The 24,632-nt window shown below is 40.6% G+C and overlaps 1 protein-coding gene across 1 annotated transcript in view; it reads right to left on the minus strand.

The window, feature by feature from the left end:
* The window catches only part of b4galt2 (UDP-Gal:betaGlcNAc beta 1,4- galactosyltransferase, polypeptide 2), a 185,965-nt gene that overhangs the window by 46,878 nt on the left and 114,455 nt on the right, over window positions 1-24,632 (minus strand). The window contains exon 4 of the mRNA XM_085377124.1: window positions 3,388-3,575. Within this exon, the coding sequence (XP_085233250.1) occupies window positions 3,388-3,575 (188 nt within the window). The remainder of the gene's footprint in view (window positions 1-3,387; window positions 3,576-24,632) is intronic.

Here is a 24,632-nt window from a genome sequence, read left to right on the forward strand (position 1 = left end):
GTCTGTCTTCTATGAACTCTTGTTCCCTGTCTTGTGTCAAGTTTTCTATATTCTGTGTTTTCAGTTATTCCCTTTCTGTAAGTTATTTCTCTCTTATATTTAGTTTTACTTCTTTGTCTTGTTTAGAGACAAGAAAGTTTCAGCTGTGTCTCATCATCACTGCCTGTGTCCCCTGATTACCTCATGTCTGTATTTCAGGCCTCAGTTCATGGTTGTGTTATACTGTGTATTTGTTTTTGTAGTCTGTTCCTGTCTGGCAACCTTAGTTATTCCTTGAATACCTTGTGTTCTGTATTTCTTTTGGACTTTGTTTGCGTCTGTTTCTGAATTTACTGTTTTGCATTTAATCAACCTTAATAAAGGCTTGCAGTTTTGATCCGATATAAAAAGCACAGGGTCACATAAAAGTGTTATACATACTTTTAAATTTGTTAAATCAGGTTCTCTTTTTCTACCTAAAGAATTTAGTGAAACTCTGATATGTCAGGTCATGTTATGTAGAAATATGAAAAAGCTTAAAGAACCTCTGAACCTTTTTCTTGAAGCTCTAGCACATAATTTGTGCAATACTTTTGAAAAAGTCAGAGTTATGAAATGGACTTCAAGGTGACACACTCTGCTCAGAGAGCTGTTTGGTGTTTTGAGGTGCTAAGGTAATGGAGTAGCACTTAATGTGACCTGACTTTCACTGTTAGTGTTTTTACCATTTCCACCATTTATCAGAAACGTCTGCTCCTTTTACATTTTGAAATGACTGAAGTTGCCTTCATAAAACGACAGGGCCAAAATACTGAAAGGTACTCACTTTAAAAATGTGCTCAAAAGTCACTGGAGTCTGCTGCATTTTTTTCTTGCACAGCTTAGAAGTTTATGAACTTTTTACATGCTTAAATTTGAAGTACTGAACAAATGAGTTGATAGGCTGATTCAGACCACGCTGACCTTGGAATCAGTTTTCTTCAACAATCTCATTTTAACATAAGTAATTAACCACAATCAATTCTCTGACCTTCCAGTCACTCTCACCTCCAGGCTGTCCTTTCACTGTATGCCCTTTTCTTTATTTCAGAGGAGCCAAAAAAACCTGATGAAACCATTTTAAGTCTTTACTGATTAATTGCTATTAAGAAATGTAAGCTTCAGCCCTTCTTACCACCTGCATTGTATTTGTTGCCAGATAGCATTAGCTTATTGAGCACTATATCAGGGACCTGCAGGAGCCCCTGAGGGTTTTCAGTAGGATAACTCTTGTGGACTGACAGCTTTTGGATGGCCAGGTCACATCACTGGCCATATTTAGAGTATTCATCAATACTTCCAGTGCTTTTAGATAATTGAGGGTAGGTGTGGTGTCATTATGCAAAAAGATGCTTAGACAGGACCCAGCCATTCAGGGCTCTGGACCTCTTTGGGTTATCCTGCATTAGAAATTAGAGACGTAGAGCCCAATGAAACACATCGGTTGGATTATTCAGTAATTCTAACTGAGCAAGTGACCTGTCCTAGGTTTACCTGCGTTCTGCCTTATGACAGCTGACTCCAGTCCCCCCAAAACACAAAGGCCCTAGTCACACAGGCCTACAGACTTGTTTGCACCCCTGTTAACCTTTGATAACTATGGTAAATGTATGTTCTCCAACTGGTTAGCAAGTAGTTGCTACAGATTGCTGGCAGTTTTTGGGAGCTGATTGCATTGGTTGCAAGCAGCCTACAATAGTTTCCAGGAGTTTGCACACTATTTTTAAGTGCCCTTTCTCACTGTCCCTCTTCCTCTTTGTTTTTCTTTTCCTTCATATTTCTTTCTCCCTTTCCTATCCCCCAGCCATGTAGGAAGGAGTTTGCATGGAAGACACCAACTTATCTGCAAACACTTGTCAACTATTCTACATATGATAGTGAAACTTGTGCAATGCACTTTTTCAGAGTATTTGCCTTCAAAGTAAAACTTACATATTCTGAAATGTGTTAGTTTGAAGGTGAACTCTTTCTTTTTCTCCTTTGTGTCTCACAGGTTGTCTACCGCTTGGCAAGCAGTGGGATAATGATTGCAAAGTACACAGGGTAGGTGACCACAACAATCTGTTAGTGAGCAAAGCAATCGCAAGAAGTTTTCAGCACAACACTTTAAACCTTGAGCAATGAATTTCACCTACATGTAGGTAGTGCCAACAACCTTCAGCAGCCACTCACCAGCCAGTCATGAAATACACCTTTTTGTCTAGTGACCTGTGGTTGTCTATGGTTTCAGACCAGACCAGTTAAAGACCTGCGTAACTGGAGCTGAAGTTGAATAAACTGCTAAGGAAATACATGAACCTTTTTAGAGTATAAACCTTTACTTAAACATACACCTTTAAATATTACCTTTTTTATCTGAAAGGTTTTTTTGTTGGTTTCAATGCGAGTCTGTTGTGTCTCCATTTCCCTGAAAACCTTATGTGCATAAATAGCCATGTCTTTCCTCCAAGTCTTTGCCACAGAGTCTGTTAAACTTCCCATGTGTCCTCACTCTTTGACTTCCTGGACTTATTTGAGTTAGCTGAGTTTTTTTTGTTGGGACTATGTTGTTGTCTTGGAGTCTGCATTTGGGTCCTCATCCTACAATACCTGATGATTGTTTTATCTCTGCATTATCATAAAGTTCTATAAGATACCGATTAGATTTTATACACTGAATGATAATCATTGATAATTTCCTTATTTTATGTAACAGAAACACCAAAAACCAAAAATATTAATTGTGTGATTAGACAAGAGCAGTCTAAGCAAAAAATCTATACCCCAATAAGTTTGGAATTGAGACTAAATTATTAATTTATCACGAGGAAAATATTTTTCTAAAATCTAACAATTGTTTAGCACATATATTTTGTTTATTATGACTCAATTAAAAGTAACGATGGCAAATAAGACAGCAGCAATGAAACAGTAATAACATTTGATAATAGGCTCATCCAGCTAATTCAGTTTGCACAAAGGCTTCACAGTTACCAAAGGTCTCTTCACTTGCTGTAGTCCAAACTCGTTAGTTACACTCTGAAACATGTGCTCTTGTTAGTACGAACTGATCAAACTTGGCAGCAGTGAACTGTGGTGAGTTTTCATACTAATTAAGGCTGCAGACAAGGGATTCAAAGTATAATGAGATTTACTCGAATTAAAGACTGTTCTTTCACGATTGTCTGTCAGAACAAAGGCTGTAGGGGAAATTCAGTTAGGCAGGAACTAGCAGATTTAAATTCAATGTATTTACAGCATAGAAGAATGATGTACAACAATAATTGGAGTTGGCAAGACATGTATAGAGTCCACCAGACAAATAAAACCATGTGTGGGCTGTCAGTGTTTCAGACAAACGAGTGGTGAAACTGGATCTCATTCCATCACCTGAAGCCAAACTTGTCCATGGCGATGGCAAAATGTCTCGGCTGGTCGTAGCAGTGGTAGAGGTTGCGGTCGTCCATCGGGATCAGGTCAACGTCACTGAAGATGAAGCAGTCATATTCTGCATCCTTCAAAGCCTCCGTATAACCAACGTTCAACAACTTAGCGCGGTTGAAAGTGTCCTCGCCCAACTGCAAGACACACAAAGGAGAATTTGACATCAAGACACAAACCTAAAAACTTTGAGCACGTAAGGATACAAAGATATGCGATGTCAGGAAAACAGGCAGTGAATTTCTGATCAAATGTACATTATTAAAATGCCCGTGTCATAGAAATGAGAAACAAAAAGAAGACCGTATATAAAATAAGACATTTTCATTTTTCTTCAGTATTATAAAACAATATTAAAGTGGGAGTAGAGTAGAGCCCCTGAAGTTATAAATCTGGTCTTTCACATGTTATACGAATGAAAACAACATCTGAATGTACAACTGCTACAGGCACTTTTATCATAAACAAAGAGAGAATGAGTCAGGCTGTAGCAAATGAGGTCAGGCTCAAATCAAAGGTGTTTTTCTTCTATTAATCTACTATGACCTGATGTGTTTATTGACCCCAAGGAAAGATAATTTGCCTGAACCAGCGAAACGCATCTGTGATAAAAGATAAACTCCATTTATTTATATATATCTCGATAGATAGAGAGATAGATAGATATATTTTTGTAATGTCTGCTGCACTTGGGTGAAATTGATTCAAGCTATGTGTGAATGTGTATATGAAGTAATAATGTTTTTACTGTTGATAAATCCAACAGTAAAAAAGTGTAGAAAGTGGAAGACATAGTTCACGACAAAAAGCGAGCTTTAATAACTGATCTCCAAAAACAAAGCCCAAAGATGTAAGGAGCAGAAGTAACCCAAAAGTCTGGGACAAAAGGGACTTTACAGAAAAGAATATAAACTGGAACAAGACAGGAAGTAACATTGCCACAAACCAGGGCTTTTTATAGTCAAGTGATGACCGGGGAAGACAATGAGACGGGGGAGGAAGTGAAGCTCAAAACAACACACAAGAGAAAACTGGCAACATATGTATCAAAATGCAGTACTGTGCAAAAGTCCCGAGTCATTCCATTCTTTATATTTTGCTTCCAAGGAGCCATATATGTTGTTTTAAACTGGTCTTGTGCAACAGTTTTCCAGGTTTTCTGAGGCACTTTTAAAGTTATTTTTAACATTTTTCCTTAGACATCGGTTGCTTTTTCACTCTCATGCATATTTGTTCACATTTCTTTAGCTGGATTTATGAAAAAATGCCAAATACAATGGTTTGACAAACATGAAATAATATTTTTGTACCAGAAAGTTTATTTTTAACTATTAGCCAAAAACCTGGAATATCTCTACATGGTGTTCAGTGTGTCCTTCAAACAGTTTGAGGACACTGGAAAAGGGGAGGACAAAGGACAAAGTGACAGCCCAAAAAGCTATTTGCAGGAAACTAATTATCTGAAAGTCATGTCTTTAGGAAAAAGGAAAAATCTAGCAAAAACCTGACACAATACTTCAGAGATAAATCTGACCATTCAGTTGATCAATCAACTACTTTTTTTGTGCAACTTTTCCTGATTTCTTAACACTTTCTGAAATTTTCTTTTCCTTTCATCAAAACATGTAACGCTGAGAGCATCACTAAACATCAATATTTAGTGTCTGCAGTGTTAGTCTGAATTTAATGCTACAAACAGAATGAAGTGATGTGTTCGCTGACCTTAAGAGACCCTGCTGCTGCAGTGAAGTGCATTTATTTTTCAGACATCCATGGCCCAGGTTCTACACTTTGGCTAAGATAAATTCTTACCCAGCAGCATGCCGGCGTGAGTTAGTTGAGGTTAATATATATGACAGTTCAATAGTGTAGAGGGTACTGTATATCTCTCTCAGCAGAACCCTTCTGCAACAGCTTGGTAAAGTCCAAGCCCTTGTCTAGCAGCAGGGAGGTCAGCAAGCAAGAAGAGAAGTTACTGCAACCTGAGACTGTTTGACACTTTGGCAGTCCATCAACCTCGAGAATGCTTTGAATTTATTTATTTATTTTCTTTTGCAGCTTTCATGAGAACTACAGTGAAGAAGAAGAGTCAAGGAGTGGAGACAGAAATGTGCCATCAAAAAGGGGAAATATAAATCCAAACCATTTGTTTTGTCAGTAACTGGTGTACGAGACCGAGTCATAAAGATGGTTCCCCCTCGGGAAACCTTTACCTTACACTCTGTTTACAACTAGTACATATATTTTAGAGCAAATTGCCTCGAGCCCTTTTTTTCTTAAGAGGAGCAAGTACAGCCTTTACTGCAACAATTACATCTCTAGTTGGGTCAGCAACTTCATCTGCCATAAGTGCAAAAACCTGATACGGGCAGGAAGCAAAAGATCCAATATAATTTCTGAGAGAGACAGAGGGATGAGATAAAATTAACCTTATGCCCTAGAAATTACAACCATATATCAAAAAACTGTTTCCTAATTATGGCTTAGTGACAAATATCACTGCCTGAATTTTGTGGCTCTAAACTGGAGGATTTTCTCTCCTAAGGCTGGTGTCTATTATCTGGGCCAACAGATAAGCAATTTGAAGATGCTAAAGAGATGGGCTATGCCTGTAATAGCAATTTTGGCATTAACTAGAAAAAGCAATGACTGTAACAGACACACCTATAAAATAAGTAATTCGCTTTAGCTAAACACATTATAGCAACAAGTTGACAAAAATAAGAAAATTCTATTTTTAAATTAAAATGTGAGACTTTTAAAGAAGCCTTATGCAAAGTCTCCAAGATGTGACAAGAATATCAATTTATATTAATGAGACTCCACATTCATGTCATAAAAAGGCCTTCCAATTTTGGATTAATGCCCAAGTGTACACAAAGTAGCAGAAAAATAAAAAAGTGTTACAAATCTGCTGGAGTCACGCAATACTTGGTCAAAAGAGAAAACCACCCACTTTTGACAGCAAGGTGAATCTTTGAGATGATTAATGTATCTGCTGTCTGTCCAAACTTCTGATCAGTTTTCAATTTTTTTGTCGTTCTTGTCTCTATGCCGGTGCATTATCTGTTCGAACCGAACGTGAATCAAGTACAAAGCGTAATCCCCGTGGTAAGCCCACTAATACCTGAGATTTGAAAGCATAATCCGTCTGTGCAGGTAACACACAAAAAAAATCTATTGTCACAAATCCACCGGGGCTCCAAGTATCAGCTAAAATGGGCTTCTGCCTGTTTTTGAACAACAGTGGGTTTATTAGGTCGGAACCATATCGTATGAGGTCAGAAGAGCAAAATACAACCCAGGACCAAACAGCAGACAGATCAGAGGCTGGTGATGAAGGGGGAAAGAGTGGAAACAAGAATACAGATGATAATACAACAGTTTGTGTGCTCTGTGTAACTGTTGTGCATTTTTTCCAAGTACTGATTTCACTAATAGTATGAGAGCTAGCTGAAAAATTACAACCAACCACACCCTGTATAGAAAATAATATTAGGCCACACTAATCCCACTACCACAGGTGTATAAAATGAAGCACCTGGCCACATGGTCTGCCTTAACAAACATTAGTGAAAGAGCGGGTCAATCTAAAGAGCTCACTGAGTCCCACCATTGTGACAAGTTAGTTTGTGAAATTTCTTCCCACTTGGATTTCTAAGTGGAATTATTACAAAGCGGAAGCATTTAAGAACCACAGCAACTCAACTATGAAGCAGCAGACTGTGTGAAGTTACAGAGCCTCGTTGAGTTCCAAACCTCCTCTGAAAAAAGCAATTTCTCCCCATAGACCAACACTGGCAGAAGACATCTGCAACTCCAAACGATATAATAAAAGTGTGACTCTTTTGTTCATTAATTTTAAAATCACAAGTGTCTGCAAATATCTCTCAGAGCTATGTAAGAAAAATGCAGTTCTGCATAAAAACAGGGCGCTATTTTGTCCCAATTCCTTGTCTTGGCTTTGAGGGGAAAAACTTCACTTAGTGCAGTCGCACATGCCTCGAGCCTTTATACTTGGTTGCTGACACATACACAGACAGCTGGAGACCTGATGGCCGAGTAGTCATTCCTGTCATACTTGAAATCGCCTTGATGTCAGCTGCCTGGGCGCATGCATAGCTGGTGCATTGCAATGTAAATTTCCCACTGAGAAGGCACGCACAGAGTCCACGCTGACTGTCTAAGGGGGCAAACATTTTCCCCTTTAATGATGCTGGTAACTTTTCCGTCTGTAGCCCATGGCAGTAACGCTGTATGGATTTTGATTGATTAATAGTTTCTCATAAACCTTGTGGAGTTTTATCAGAAGTTTACATTTTAAATTTATTTCTCAATTTGTAACCACAGTCGACACAATTTGACATCCTTAAGTTAAAGCATAGAAAACCATAGACAAGATAGATAAATCAAAACAGTTTTTTCATGTTAATGCAGAAGTTTCAAAATGTTCTTTTCTTCTTTGGGTCCTAGCTGGCAGCTGGTCCAGGTGGTCGACTGTGGTGTACTGTAGGTCCGCAGGATGTCAAGCTCTCTAAGTGACATTCTTCAAAGACTTTCGATCAGTGGCATTGGTTGTAGCTTGCTCGAGATCAAATTGTTGGCCCTTTAAGTTGTCCCCAGTCTGTTTGGTCCATGTTTTCTTTGGCATTTTTGTTTGACGTGCCAATGAGCACGCTGTAATTAGTGTGGTAGTTGACCTGGTGCACAAACCATTGAAGTTGACGTTGATGTATTTGGTCACTGCCAGTTGGTTGCTGCTGGCAACAGTCTCCAGTGATTTTGTTTCCCATGTGATCACTTATAGAAACTCCAAGGACTTGTCGTAGACAATGCATTTAGAACACCTCAAACTTGTCAATGTCTTGGTTTCAGAGCCGTAGGGGAAGATGGGCAGGATCAGTGTTTGGAAGAGATGAAAGTAGGTGTTTTAAAATTTAAAAAAACGGATTAATTATTTCCCAAAGTTTAGGAAATTTTGGACATTTGCTAGTTCTTTGCATGCTTGTCACGTATCATGATACATGCCATGTTTTGTTTCATACCGTGGTTTTGTTTTTTTTGCTTGTTTTAATTAAGTTTTTCTGTCTCTCTCAAATTATATGCTTCTGCTAAAATTTAAGAAACGCATTCTCCCTTTTTTGTGCTGGAACCTGCAATTTTCTTAAAATGTAACCACCGGTATTTTTTTCTAGGAGACTACATGAGATTCAAACAGAGGTGCAAAAGAACACAAAGAGCTGTCAGGCATTGTTGTGTTTTTCCCAGCAGATCAGCTCATATATCTTTACAAAAAGTCCACCCCTCTTTGTGTGCTCCTAACCTCATTAAGCATTATTGCGGTCACTGTTTATTATTTTCATTAAGACATCTGTGTGGGAAACTCCCATCAACGCCGCTTTATGGTGCTCTATGTCTTCCCTAATCACTTCATGCCATAAGCAAGTTTGCAGAAGGATGTAAATAAGTAAAACTGACATATGTTACAGTGGACAGGGCACTTAAGCATTGCAGGTAAACAGAGGCAGTGGGATTGATAGGTGCAGATTTTACATGTCTGAAGTAAGAACAGATACCTAGAAGGTGTATTTTATTGCATATATTCAAAATTTAAAAAATGGTTAGACAACATATGAAGAAAGATGCTGCAGATTCTCCTTCTGCTCCATTTTTGGGCTTTTATTGTTTCTTGTTTTTGTTTTGTTTTTTTGTCTTGATGCTGTATTTTCCTCTACTGCTGGCCTTATTTTCATGTTTTCTCTTCAGGCTATTGTTTTCTGACCAAAACCTGTCTTTTTTTCTAACGCAGAATGCACTGGAAAGGACTGTTCAGCCACAATTTGCCTACAGTGGCCCACAGGGGACAGCGAAACCATTCATGTGTGAATATTTGACAAATCAACAAATTACAGGGTGAAATGCAGAAAGGGTACTCCAATTTAGCGGAGAGCAATTTTTGGCTTCTCATTTGCAAATTCATAGGCATCTTTTAACTTTCAAGGACATTTCTGCTCCATTAATTTTTGATCAGGCTCTACATAATACAGTGTGCATATGCATGTGGGCATGCAGCCTCAGCCATGTGTAAATGAGTTTACTGACAAGTGTGACAAGTATGTGTGCCACAAAAATAGTTTTCTTCAGTTTGCTGAGTCCTCTTCAGCTCACACTTGGAGGGAATATTGAAAGAAAAAAAAAAAAAAGTAAACAAGAAGTTCCCAAGATAGAATTTCATCTGTCTGGATGCTTGAAAACATCTACTAACCCTGACTGAAGTTTGTGTTTTGCATGTGTGCTTATTTCTGACACTTGCGTCCGGATTTTAAAAAATAAACTTAAAAACAAAGCAGGTAGCGGTCACTGTGACAGATTTTGTTTTGCAGGGAAGCTTTTCACCGTTTAGTAAACTGTGTACATACAAAAGGCTTTTTAATTCGCTGTTTGGTAATTGTGGAGTAATTGCCAAAAGAGTGCTGTGTGCTGACATTTGTGTATTATTACAGTAATCTGGCAGATCAATGGTGATGTGCAATAAGTGCACTCAAGGAGAAGCTATCGCTATAAAATCAAAACTTTTATATGCTCTCTTCACTTACAAATAACTAGAAGCATCATTTACGAGCCAGTGTTTACTCATTACTTATTTAAATGTGTAAATGTAACTAATGAACTGAATCAGTCAAACGTGGAGTGGAAATGTAAATATGGAAAACTGCATTCTGAAAATGTTGCTCGAGATTTATTTGGATTAATTTCCTTTTATATCCTGTCATATTTGGATTTCTGCATATCTTACCAAAAGTGGATACTTTTGGTAACTTTAATTGTAACAACATCTTAACTTTTCTTTTCTTTCTCGTCAATCAAGATTTGTGTTGACTACATTTCTTACTCGATGATGATGTTGGTGGCTCACCACTATCCATTAATAATGCGTTGGACAGTTCTTAAACCAATTTTAGTACCTTCAGCAATCTCCTTAGTGGTTTTAGTTACTTGATGATAATACAATAAAATAGAGCATCTTTACAGATGTAGGCCACAAGAAGGTGAAAATAAACCAAAAGAAAGTAAAGTTTCAAACTGTAAACTGGACACAGGATGTTCACATATACTAGATTATAGGCGAGCTAGCTTCTGCAGAGATGACTGCTACTTATTGTACGGTGTGTGATTGGTAACTGTGATGAAGTCAAAGGAGCAGCTGGGAAAGTGAACCGCTGGGGTAAATCACTGGCTGCCTCCGGAAAAAAATGGGTGGGGTAATTGAAAGGAAAACACTCATCATCTAGCGACAAGGTGTCCAGTCACTTCACTGTGGAGGCTTAGTGACTGACAGCAGGAAACTCTGGTTCCTGTTGTGGTTGTTGGCAGCTTCCTGTAATGTGTGTGTGTATGTGTGTTCCCGTGTGCGCGACAGGCAGGATTTGTGTCTAGTCAGTCCTGACTGGTGGGGATGATTGCAAAACAAAACATGCTTTAAGGAACAATGTGGAATACCAACAGTGATAAACATTCATTCCAGCAATTTTTAACAATGCCTCTAAAAGCCGCTTTGCATCAAAATCTTTAGTGATGAGATTTTCAGCACCTGCGGCGCTTTGTCAACTTTTGTGAAATCGATAATTTATCACTTCAAGAAACCCGAAGAAAACAGTCATTGTGAGAAACCACTGGTGTCGGAGTTCTGATAAAAAATTCATGTCGCTATATCCCAGGTGTCTTGAAAGCTCAGTACACTTCTGAGTTGTCCCGCTTGTTAGAAATCCGCGCGTACCCACCCATCGAATGTGATCTCTACTTCCATGACTACTGTGCCAGAAAATGACCCTGCGGTTCATTTGTGCAAGCTCTTAATACAATTTGTGGTTAGTGCACGCTGAAAGTACGTGACGTGTAGCTGATGTGTGTGTATGTTTGTGTGTCAGGGTTAAAAATGTCCCCTGTAGTCACTGTCTGTGCTTCTCGTGCTGCTTTTTTTACGTTTGGTTTTTTTAGCTCCTCCTTCTTTGTGATGAATTCAGCTGTCACTTCTTTTCCTGTTCAAAGCCACTTTTAACCAATCAGCATGCTACATACATCATCCCAGTCTTGTCATGGTCCTAAACCTGTGGACTCAGTGGTTTTGGTTTTGATTATTATCTTATGTTTCAAGTTAATTCTTGTTAGGATTTTCTTGTTCTTAGCTTTGGTTTCTGTTTTGTATTTTGATGGTAAATAAAGCTCACTCATTGCATCGTCAGCCTGTGATTGGGTCCTTTTTCCTTCAACCCCATACGACTGCCGCTGCAGCCGTGACAAGTTTGGCTACATGCTACATGTTTGTGCATAGGATCCACACCTAAAATCCTTCACCCTGTGTAGTGAAATGCCTTCACACACCATTTTCTAACATTTAAGATTATGATAACCTGTTGTATTTTATCACAGACCATATTCTTTTCAGTAAGTCAGACTCCTTCATGACAGTCACCTGATTCTTAACACACTTCTAGTCCTTTGATGTGGCAGCAGTCTTTTTTAGCTTCAGTAAGGGTAGAATACGTTTTTCAGACGTCCAATATCATCGTTCAGTTGAGGAACTTGTTGCTGCTTTCAGAAATTTCACAGTACTTTAAAGATCCATAAATTTCTCTACCATGTCTGTAAAACCTGCTGCTCAATTATACAAATATAAAACATTACATCCTTTCAAACAGGTAAATATTACACAGTTAAAGGTGCAGCTCTTGGATATTTATTGCTGACATAGCTTAAATCCTTTAATCCACTAAATCATTTTCTAAATGTCACCTTATCAAGAAAAGCATTTTAAAGGGAAATAATAATAAGGACTTGCAATCTTTTTTTCGAAAGCATGTTTAGAATAAAACCCACCAACACTAAAACCACTTCAGTCCATGAGGCAGAGGTAGAGTAGAGTTGTTTCCACTCTCGCCCAGCAACAACACTCATACAGTCAGTTTTCACGGTCTCGGTGATGTCCCCCATCTTTTCCCCTCTGTGGGAGTTCCTACTGTCATTTTATAAGTGTTTAATTTTTTACCTTACATTAACAACTGAATGACTTGTTGAAGCTGTATATAGCTGTCATGGGTCATCAAATTAATCTGTTAATGTAAATTATTCTTATGTATAAGGACATTATCTGCTGAACAGTCAAAAAGCTGCTGATACACTAAGAATAATATGAGTCTGATATTTTTTTTAACATAAATACATAACATGACCCTTAATTATAATAATTTTTTTTTATTCAATTTAAATGTATGTTTTCAAAAGAAGTTTGTGGAAGAACTTTTCCTCTCTTTAGTAGTGTGACAGCAGGAAATGGAGCAAGAGTGGAACTGGGAATGACATGCAATAAAATCTCAATAGCTAAGCACCAAGGATGGTAATAGACAACATTAGCCAGCAATGCCCACCCTGGAACCGGTGGGTGGGGAAGTAGATGGAGTTTCAACATGAAACAGCAACTGGGCGATCTCCAAACTCCTGCTGGTATGAATCACATGACCAGATCCAAAAAATCCAGAGCAACCAGTTAATGAACCTTCAAAGAGCATTGCAGCCCATTTAACAGATGCAGGAAAGCAGAAATATGTTTTTCATATTGTGAATTTATGCTTGCTATATATGGTAAACTGACATTTACCATATAGCACGTTACACTAATAACAGTTATAATGTTGAAGTATTAGTCTTATAAACTGATAAGGGGTAGGTAAAAGAAGTCAGCTAAAGCCTCAGTCACACAGGTCTGGAGACAGCTTGGCGACCTCATGGCAACTACCAGTTGCTAAGGAAAAATGTGTATTTCCCAATCAGTTTGGTAGGGAGAAGTTGCTGGCCGGTCTAAGAGAGGGACATGGTGCTGCACCACACATTTCTTTGTGAGTGCTTTGGTTGCTAGCAGGCTGCCACAATCACCTGTAGTTTGCATGGACGATGTTGAACTGTCTGGAAGCACTCGCTAACTAACCACAAAGAGGTAGGGAAACGCGAAAGAAATGCGATGCAAACTGGAAAACCGAGAATATCAAAGTAAAAGTGATGCCTTTCAAAATGCAACCAACATATTTCTAAAGCCCCAGCGTTAACTTTGAAGGTGAATGGTCTTCGTTTCGGGTTCGCATTGCACTTTCACAGTTCAACCACCACTTGGCAAGTAGTTGGTGAGTGTTTGCAATTGGTGGTGCAAAACAACATACCTGTTTGCAACCAATGCCAACTAACAACTTCCAGCAACCACTTGCCAGCTGGTTGGGGAATCACATTCTTCCCTAGAGACTGGTGGTTACAAAGCGGTTGCAGACTGGACTCTAGATCTGCACGACTGCGGTCAAATCTAACTTCTGTATTATATTTATATTAACACATAATATTCTCCAAAAAGTATAAAATCAGTGATATTCACCTTTAATGGGGGAAAGTTGTTTAGTTAAGTGATGCAATATAATTCAAACACTTTGCATCCAAACTCAATGCAATATAGCGTGAAATTATGGTTTCAGATAAAGTGGCAGGATAATTAATTTAAAAAGCCTTCAGGCCCTTTGTGGTGGGGCGTGGTTTGCGGTGCCGTGCGGACGCACCTGCACGGCATCCGCAATCACGCCGGCCGTGTTAAAACACGGGGACTCAGGGGTTGGTGTGTGTGTGGTGTGACGTGAATTAAATAAAGTTGGCTCTGAACGTTGCTCCGTGGTCCCGCCGTGCCTTATTCACGCCACATTGGTGCCGAAACCCAGGAGGCAGCACGGCGGGTCCGTATCGGAGTCAGGGAATGGAGGAGCTGGCCCGGAGGGTGGCCGAAATGGCGGCCGCCCAGCGGGAGCAGGCGGCGGAGGTGCGTCGCCAGCAGGAAGAGCTGCAGGACCGGTCCGAGCGCCACCTGGAAAGGATTGGGGAGCTGGTGGCGCTGCTCTGGGCCTGGGCGCCACCCCCACAACTGTGTCCCGAGGACAGTGAAGCGGTGGAGGAGCCGTGTGGGGCACCTCGGCAGCCGGAGGTGGTGGACGAGTCACGCGGGGGTCCGAGCCTGCCGGAGGAGGAGGAGCAGCCGGGTGAAGGGCTGCTCCTGCCGGGAGCGGTGGAGGAGCCGCTCCAATCGGAGGCGGAGGACGAGGCGGGCGAGGGGCTACACCTGCCGGAGGAAGAGGAGTCGCTCCACCCAGAGGTGGACGAGGGGCTGTGCCTGCTGGAGGCGGAGGCGCAGTGCGGGGAGCCGCTCCAAACGGGAGTGGCGGAGGCGGAGCAGCCGTGCGAGGAGACGGAGGTCCCTGCTCCAGAGCAGCCTGCGCAGCCGGAGTTGGAGGCAGAGGAGCGGGATAGCCCCGCTAAGCCGGGGGTCGGCGGGCTGGCTAGTCCAGCCTCGCTGCCACCAGTCGATTCTGCGCGCCTGACGTCTGCCCAGCCGCCTGTGTACAGGAGCTCACAGCCATGCCTGTGGGGCCGTGTCAGTTTGCTACGCGGCCGACCTCCGGACCAGCTTCGCCGTTGCCGCTGGATGCGCGGGCGGCCACCAGAATGGACGCTTCCCCGTCGCTTGGGCTGGGGCGCCGATGTTTTGGGCCGAGTCTCGCCCCAGTTCGCGGGGGGGGAGTAGGTTCGGCCAGATTGCTCCCCGGCCTCAATCGGGCGATGGGGGTATGTGGTGGGGCGTGGTTTGCGGTGCCGTGCGGACGCACCTGCACGGCATCCGCAATCACGCCGGCCGTGTTAAAACACGGGGACTCAGGGGTTGGTGTGTGTGTGGTGTGACGTGAATTAAATAAAGTTGGCTCTGAACGTTGCTCCGTGGTCCCGCCGTGCCTTATTCACGCCACACCCTTCAGTTAGAAAAATACAATATAAAATAGCAATACAATAACAACAAAAGAAATTAAGGGAATTAACATTTGCCATATCCAATCTAATTTAGCTTCCATTTGCCCTCAAACTTTGCTTTAACTTCACAGCTTTCACTGCCTCTTGTATTCACTATTTGACTTCTGAGCTCTAAAGGGAGAAAGGTAAATCTTCTTCCACCTCTCCAACTGCCTGCACTTCCTGCTCTCGGGTCATCAGTTACATTTATTTTCTCTCTGCTCTTCTCGGGCTCCTTGCTCTGTCTGTCTCTGGCAGGTCTTCCCTGGTGTGTCTGCAGTAATCTGGTCAGTGTCAGCCATTCTCCCCCTACATGCCCTCGGAAAACCAATTAACCCTATCAGCCATATCTGAGTATCACCAGATAAATCCAGTGCCGCTGCATCTATGAAAGAGAGAGAGAGAACATGTGTGTGCGTATGTGATGAAGACAAATATATACTGTAACTTTCTCCTAGGCCTCGTCATTGCACACGCACCTATTGTTGTTGCCATGGAGAGGGATTAAGGTACAATCAGTGCTCTGCCTGGATGTCTGTCAGAAGATCGTCAGACCTAACGTGGGTGTTTCTGAATGGTACGTGTGTGTAAGTCCATGCACAACCTGTGAGTGTCTATGTGCACGCAAGTGAGTGTGACAGGATTTCAGGCTCCTTTGGAGACGCGGAGGTGGGGACTCGTGTCCTATTATTTGGCCAGTCGACCAGTGCGGGGAAAGAGCAAGCACAGGAGATGTACAGAGAATTCATTTTATCTCACTTAATGGAGATTTAGCTGAACATGATCAGGTTTTCCTGTGTGTGTGTGTTTGATTTTTATATATATAAAAAACAGTGCAAGTGTACAAAAGAACATTGACTTGCTTTGATGTAAAAAAAAAAAAGAAGAAGTTAACATTGTTATTATTTATTGCTATTTCAAGACAGGGGTGATGATGCTGGAATAAAATGCATGAGCATGAGCATACTCATCTTTTTTTGTATTTTTGGAAAAATTAATTAGCTTAAAAATGTTACAAAGGCCAAACACACTTGTTAGTCCTCACACTACAAACACTTTTTGTATATTTGCAGTAAAAACATGCTGTTAGACAATCCAAATTACTACACTCACTAGCCACTTTATTAGTTATACATACTCAACCTACTCAATCATCCAGTCATATGGCAGCAACGCATTCAGGCATGTGGCAAGATGAAGTGCTCAATACCAGCACAGGGAAGAAAGGTCATTTAAGTGACTTTTAATGTGGCATGGTTGATAGTGACAGACAGGCTGGTCTGAGTGTTTCAGAAACTACTGGCATTTTCCTTAAAGCGGATGGCCTTTGGAGGCAGAAGGCCACACCGGGTGCCACTGCTAAGAACAAGAAACTGAGGCTACAGTTCACACAGACTCAAGTGTGAACTGAGTGGTTAGATCAGTCTCAACCTGTGTTACAAGATTCGAAATCTAAAAAACACATGGTTTCATCCTGCTGTACTAAGCTATGACAGTTGAGGCTGCTGGTGCTGGTGTATCAGTGTTTAGGATATTTTCTTGGCACACCCTGGCCCTTTTGTACCAGTTGAGCATTATTTAAATGCCACAGCCTACCTATTGTCCATTTACCATGTCAATCCTGTAGTGAGCAGTATGTCCATCTTCTAATGGCTGTTTCCAGCAGGATAACGCAACATGGTCACAAAGCCCCAAAAATCTCCAACTGGTTACTTGAACATGACAATGAGTATCCATGGATACCAGATCTCAATCCAACAGATCATCTTTGGAATCTAATGGAACAGAAGATTCACATCTTGGACGTGCAGCTGACAAATCTGCAACAACTGTGTGATGCTGTCATGTCAACACAGACTGAAATGTCTGAGGAAAGTTTCCAGCACCTTGTTGCATCTATGCCATGAAGATTTAAGGCACAAGGGGTTCAACTTAGTATTAGCAAGGAGTAATTAATAAAGTGGCCAGTGAGTGGATTTTCCCACAGTTTCACTCTGGTGAGTTTGGCTTTAGCTTGAGACCAGTTGGCTGAATCCATAAAACAAGACATTAAAAAAAAGCCTGTTACACTTCTTTCAGTCACTCACTGAGATAATTTAATTAACGAGCTGGTTATCGCTAAAAATATCAGCTAGTGAACGGCCGTCATTTCAACTCTTCAAATTTGAGCGTCGCCAGCTATAAAGCGGCTGCTTTTATTTGCTCTATGTGAAGTGGATTTACTGTTTAAACATTATTCATTTTAAGTGGTAAATCTACAAATATTCAAATCTGAAGCTAAAAAGTGACAATTTGACAGAATTAACCACCAAATTATTATTTAAAAAGTACATATGAGAGAGAAAGAAGAAAGCGAGAGAATGATAAAGAGAGCTACCATGTTCATTAGAGCCTGCATGAACGCTAAATGCACTCGGCCATGCGTTCTTAATAAAAGATGATTATCCCTTCATTTCACCGCCACCTGGGAAACAGGAAGCTCATCAAAGCTTGATTAGATACTGCAGTCAGCCATGCACAGAAACACAAACACGGCCGGCCAATGTATATCTAATTCATAACCTTACAGTCTTCAATCGTATCCGCAGCAGTGCGTTTTCTGCTTTATGAGAGCTTGGCAGAAAACACAAAGACTGAGGAGAGAAGAGTGTGACAGAGTTGGCGTGGGGCCAGAATAACTAATTTGCTGTAATGACTTTCTGGCAGTTCTGACACAGAGGAGCTCCCACATAAAGTGAGAGGCCGGGCCACGATGGGCAATTCAATTACGATTCCGTCACAGTAGCCGATAGTCGCAGATCAGGGCAACATCAGCACGACAGCCGGCAATGATACGCTACACTGCCGGGCCGAAACAATGAAGCAGGTAATGTCTTTTTTCCTTTTTTCCCCTGGTAAATAAATACAGGACACATCTCTAAGATCCCGCACAGGAACTTTTGGTTGTTTTGTTGCAGAAATGTGAACCAAACCATCCATATGGAAATCAAAAGTAAGACTGCACCCCACTATATATTTTTTTTATTTATGACTAGATGAGGACATGCTGTACTCTTTTTTTTGATATTTATTATGTGCAAAAGGAGAAATAAGAATTGCACAATTGGCACAAAGTAAGTGTTATACTTTTATTCCTAATTAAAGGTTCAAATAATTTGAAATGTTCACAGCAAAGGTCAAAAATCCTCAAGAGGACAAAGCTGAAATTGGCAATGGAAATTAAAACAGGGAGCTCAAATCAGGTAAAAAAAAAAAAAAAAGAAGACACATTTGATTCCTCGTCCTGTTCCTTCAGTGCTGAAACAATCATGAATTATATTTGGCACAGCCAAAATGATCCCAAGTCTGAACAAAAAAGTAGATCACACTACGTCAAAGAAGTCCCTCAGCTGCTCCAGAATATTTTTCTGCTCTCTGCCTTCCTTTAATTTGCCTGAATAAAAACAAAAATCATATCAATAATGGATAAAATAATACTGGTTAGTGTGACCCCAAATTCACACACAAATAATTATCATTTTACTTTGCTGTTATTTTCAGCTCTGCTCATTGTTTTGGGATTACACCACCCAACTTTTCTGTTTTAAGCCCCCCCCCCCAAAAAAAACCTCTCAAGATCCCGTATGCTACGAAGTCATCGCCAAAAAGCAGGAAAACAACCAGACGATGGAGAGAGCATTTGTAATAAAACATTTATCTCCTAATATTGCTCCTCATCTGCTGAATGTGTACATAAGAAGCTGTTTCTGACATGTTCACTGTCAACTCCAGCTCCTGGTTTGTGCATCTGCAATTTAGAAAAGGTCCATGTGACGTCAGTTTTATTCAAAGACTGACTGTAAGAAGAACTTAGCTTTCAATCACTGTTTCCTTTAAAATATGCTATATTTCATATCTTTGGCGTCATTCTTTTTCAGCACTTTCACAGATTTTTACACCGCTAACCAAAACAGGTAAAACATGGAACAGGAACATTGTAAATTAACAGGTAGATTTACACACTTTTCTCTAAAATTCATACTTATGGGATGTTTATCTTAATTCTTTATCTATGTGAGGGCAACTAGATGTCTTGAAAACAATGATTCTGCCTTGTTAACTTGGGCTTGCAGGCCGAGAAACTTGTGAGTGGCTACCCAGGTTAATGATGAGTGGTTCCTGGAAGATATTAGGTGAAAGGTTGCAAAGACGTTGCAAAAGCCTCCTTGCGAACACTGTGGTCAATAGCAGATTAAAAATTGTCGCTTTTAGTTTGCATAAAAGACAAAAGTCAACTTGTCTGCAAGCACTTGCCAACTACTTGCTGTAGTTGGCACTGTAGTGAAACTTGGAAGTTTGACCTTCGATCCTCTCTAAACAAGTTGGTTGCAAACAAATGATTTACATTTTCGGTCACACGTTTCCAAGGTTCACTACCGCTCACTGGGTAGTTGGTGAGCACAGAAAAGTCGGCGTTTTCGTGCAAACTGTAGGTGACAATCTGCTGGCAACCAAAGCAATCAAAAATGATGCTTTTCGGTGTGACACTCCCTTTGCGGCTGATTTCACCTGCCTACAGCCAGCTACCACTCGCCAGCTAGTCGAGGAATGCACATTTTTCTGCGGATTGCCTGGCTCTGTGAGACCTAAGCTGTAATTCAATTTAGGATAGATTTGTTTTCCTGCAGAGACGCCAAGAAAATTACCAGACAACATTTAGCTTGGCGGAAATATAGTGAAACATAAAAATACCATGTGATTGACAAACCACAGTACAGTTAGCAGTGCCCTGCGATGACAGTATAAGTGAATGAGCAGACCAAAGAATGACTGGCACTGAACCAGATTCATCAACGTGACGGATTAAGCCAAAGAGGACGAGGGTAAGAAAGAGAGAGGAAGACTGACAGAGAGAAGAAATGATGAAATAAAGGGAGCGGGAGAGGAAGAGAAAAGAAAAATATGATGATGATGATGATAATAACAGCGTAGCTGCCAAGAGAAATGACAGCAAAGGTTAGAGCTGCCCTGTAGGGGTTGGCTGACATGTGTCACTCAGAGAAAAAGCAGACTCGTGCAGAAAATGCACACACGCATGCATGGACACACTAACACATCAAAATGTCCTCACTCTGATGGACTGAACCTCAAACATGTCCTCACTAAGACAACTGTGCCATATGGACCTGCTCTTGTAAACATATGGGGCTTTGGTTGTGAGTAAAACAAAAAAAACAAAAAAACACTGTGATGGTCTAGTAACAAGAAACACACATAAACAGATCCTGTACTTAGGAGTTACCACCTGACATGTGTGAGTGGTAAGCGAAAGGCGAGTGGCAGGGAGGTGAAGGGATGAGAATCAAACCCACCTGACATTTTGACAAATACGTGCAGACGCTTGCTGTGACTTGTAGCTTTGACCTGCTGTGTCAGACCTGCTCTCACGGACATATGGGACTCTGATTCTAACACCCTGTGATGCTGTAAAAAAACAAAAACAAAGCAAAACAAAAAAAAAAAATCCCCAAAATAAAAAAGGTGTGCTTTCCAGAAGCACCTTTCTCTCTTGGGCATTAAAGCACTAGAGCTCCTCATCACATCTGGGCTCCTCAGCATCAAGGGCACTTAGTACACATTCAGCTGGAAACTATTTTCCTCCAAAACACCTTTACTGCAGGGAACATAATATCCACAGTGCAGCAGGTACCACTTTTACTACACACACGCTTGATGAGAGCGTTAGAAGCATTGGTAAAAATTTATCAAAAAGAGGTAAATAACACTTGAAAGTACTTGGTATCTTGTGCATTGCATCGTACACAAATATTTTATCAATATTTGCACTCTCTGCGGCCTCTCAGTGCATGTTCGCACCTATAGTTCATTTACTCTGGTCTGAATCAGTTCATGGTTCTGGAAGCCAAAATGCATCAGTACAAATGTTCATTGCGCTTTGTGGTCAGATGGGTCTGGGGCAGGGGCAACAAACAAACACAGGAAGAAGCTGGTGTTTTCTGGGCTAGTGGATAAAATTGAAGATTTCCATTCATCTTATGGCTAACTGCTTCAGTTTGTGCACTCTGTCTATAATACTGAGCCATATCCCAGAATGTAAAGCATACCTTGCTACTTCAAGCCTTTTAGCTCAGACTTACCATACCATACAATACCATAGTATATTTATAAAGCACTTTAAAACAACCACTGCTGACATAAAGTGGTGTAAACTGGAACTGAATAATGAAGATACATTAAATATAAATAAAACCCATTAAAACGTCAAATAACGAAAAGATGTGCGTGACTCGAAAGCCAAACAATAAAAGTTAGTTTTAGGACGTGTTTTAAAAGCAGCAATCATTGAAATCACATGACATTTTCACCAAAAACAAACAATGCTAGAGTTTATTTGAAACTTGACCGAGATTATCTCCTCCAATCGGTCTCGGTGGGGTCATTTTTGTCACGGTGTCGGGTTTGACCGTGACAGTATTTGGTGTTTGCCTGAAACTGTTTCCCTCTTTCACTCTGTCATGTCACTGTGTCTGTGTCTCAGCGTTAGTGATTTCCTGTTTTATTGTGACAGTCACTTGTTCTGTGCGCATTGTGTTCAGTTTTGCTTCACTTGTCTGGTTTGTCAGACTTAGTTCATCTGTGTTCCCGGTGTGTTTAATCTCCCTAATTTCCTTGTGTGTCATGTCATTGTCATCTTATCCCCTCTCGCTGTGTGATCCGTCTGTTTGAAGTTTTCTTTGTCACCTGATTTAATATCCCTGAGTTCCTGCTTTATGTCCTGTAAACTCAGAGGTCTAACTTAAAGAGCAGCTTTAATGCTGAGTCCTGCATTTGGTCCAGTCTTGCCTACCGCACACAGTGTGTTACGACAGTTTATGCAGCTAATGATTAGAAGTGACAGGAAACATTTTGTTGGGCATCATTCTAAAACAAATCCATAATAAACTAGAATTTCAGCATTTCAAGTTGTCTGAAAGGACTATAATACTCCTGCATGTTCTCTATTTTGAGGTTTTGCCTGTGATGAGAGCCTTCAGGCAATCAAAGGTCTTTTCATACCAAAGCAGGTGACTTGTGCAGAGCAGGATGAAGAGTGAACGATCTGTTCACTTCCACAGACAAAAAAAACTAAACTTAAACAACACCTTTAGTCACAAAACCCCAGTGAAATGCCACCATATGAGATGAGTACCTGTGAGCAGGGTGATTTCATCATATTTGCATGAACTTAACTGAGAGACGTTTACACTAGTTTAATCTGTATGCCTAAAATCTCAGGTCAAATCTCTGTAACCTTTCAGCAAATTAGAAACTTTTTTCTTGTTCTGATGTTTCATCATATCTCTATTCTCCTTATCAGTCGCGGCTAAATCTATACAGCTTCTTCCAGGTGCGACACAAACACACAGAGGCTGGATTACATGCGAAACTACAGCTCGAGATGACTCATCCTTCCCCATTTCCCATCAGGACCAATATGGGACGCCATCTGCCTCAGCCTAATGATGACTGAGCCTTCTCTTCTTTCCCCATCACTTGGAGATATTGCTCAGTCCGAGTTTTTACCCAAGCAAATAAGGAATGAGTCAATCTCTAATCTCACCGGAAGAATCCGGAAGCATTGCTCAGTGAGTGAACAGACAAAGACACGCAGTCATAAGACGAGCTAATAATGGGTAATGATTCTCTTCTTGGAAATGTTTCTGGTGAATGAAAGTAGGAAAGCGTGAAAAAGAGACTTTCTTTAAAATGCGCCGCGTCGAAAATCAACACATTTCCTCCCGCTTCACTGCAGTTTCAAATGAGAAAAAAGGTTTAAGGTTTCAGAGTTGCTACAGGTGGAGTACAGTATGTATGAGGCGATGGGGCTGACTTTGATGGAACCCTATTTTAGCCTCAATTGTGTTGGTTTAAGAGCCAACATCTGAGGTGTGGTTGACAGCGTATGAGCAATTCTCACACTTCATCATGTTAGCACTCTCAGACTGTAGATGGAAAGAGAGCAGCTATGAACAGTATTACATTATATAGCATAAACAATTGTAATTATATTATATTGACTTTTATGGGTGACTCCCAGGCACTAAATATGTATGTCAGAAAGGTTGAAGGCTGTTACTGGAAGAAATTGGCTGAAATTCAGATGCTGCCCCAAAAACCTAATTGTGATTGCTTTGGTTGGCAGCAGATTGGTGTGGTTGCCAAGAGTTTGCATAGAAGACACCAGCTTGTCTGCTATCATTCCCAAACTGTTTGCTGAGGGGTAATGAAACTTGAAAAAGTGCTACGTAAAACAATAATGGAAACAGTTTACCTTCAAAGTTCTGCCTTAACGAGGATAATACACGTAACTATAACTAAACTGACTGTGATGAACATTTTTATTTAGACTTTGGATATTTACAAACCTGTGTGTCTACTTTCTGTGTTTATATTCTAATAGCTATACTGTTTTTGCTAACAACACCTTTCCCGTAAAACAGCGATACTTAAAACGACCAAAGCTAACACTGAACTGATGACGAACTGAATAAAAATGAAACATTTTCAAATGATAAAATAAGCAGCTCCATTCTGGAAACTAAAGAGAAAGACGTCAGCACGAAATAAAAATAAAAACTAATTTAGGAATACAAAAGTGGAACAACTCTGTGCCTTAGTGCTGCAACCAGCACTTCCAAAGGCACAGTTTCACTACCACTTGGGAATAAACATTTTTTCTCTAGCGATCTGTTGCCAGGAGATTACAGACCCTTCTCGATGGCTGCGTAACCTGTTATTTCATGTAATATCAAAATATCATAATGCTGGTCTGTTTCTGCTGTGTGCATAGAAGCATTAGCAAACAGTTGCTTTTCATTTTAGCTTAACAAATGTTAAGATTATGGGTTTAAAATGCTTTTTCTCTGTAGTCAGTGTGCAAGGGAAGATTTTGGTATTTTCACTTGCTGGTTTCTGCTGTAAGCGACCACCTTTCTGCCATTTGATGGCATGAAAAAAAGAGAACAAATCAGCCTTTAGATCAAATTTAAACAAGATGTTAAAAGGCTGAATAGAACTGAAGGATTGGGTTTAGTGACACTTGGCATTTGTGATCAGCTGTTTTGTTTGCTGACTAAACCTGCATGCTTTAGGAGTGACTGTAACTTATGAGACAGAGCTCGTCATCTACTGATCTGAAGCTCGGTACTTCGGTCGCTGGCTGCTCCAGTCTCCATGGCAAAGCATCCTCAGGTAATATTCTGAATCCAGCAACTCAAAGTTGTTCTCTGATGCATTCATCAGAGTGTGACTTTTAGATAGAAATCACTAGAAAAAAAGTGCTCGAG

The sequence above is a fragment of the Diplotaxodon limnothrissa genome, linkage group LG18 (assembly GCF_057381915.1).
Source record: "Diplotaxodon limnothrissa isolate DT_005_m linkage group LG18, D_limnothrissa_male_GT1.1, whole genome shotgun sequence".
Taxonomy (NCBI): Eukaryota; Metazoa; Chordata; class Actinopteri; order Cichliformes; family Cichlidae; genus Diplotaxodon; species Diplotaxodon limnothrissa.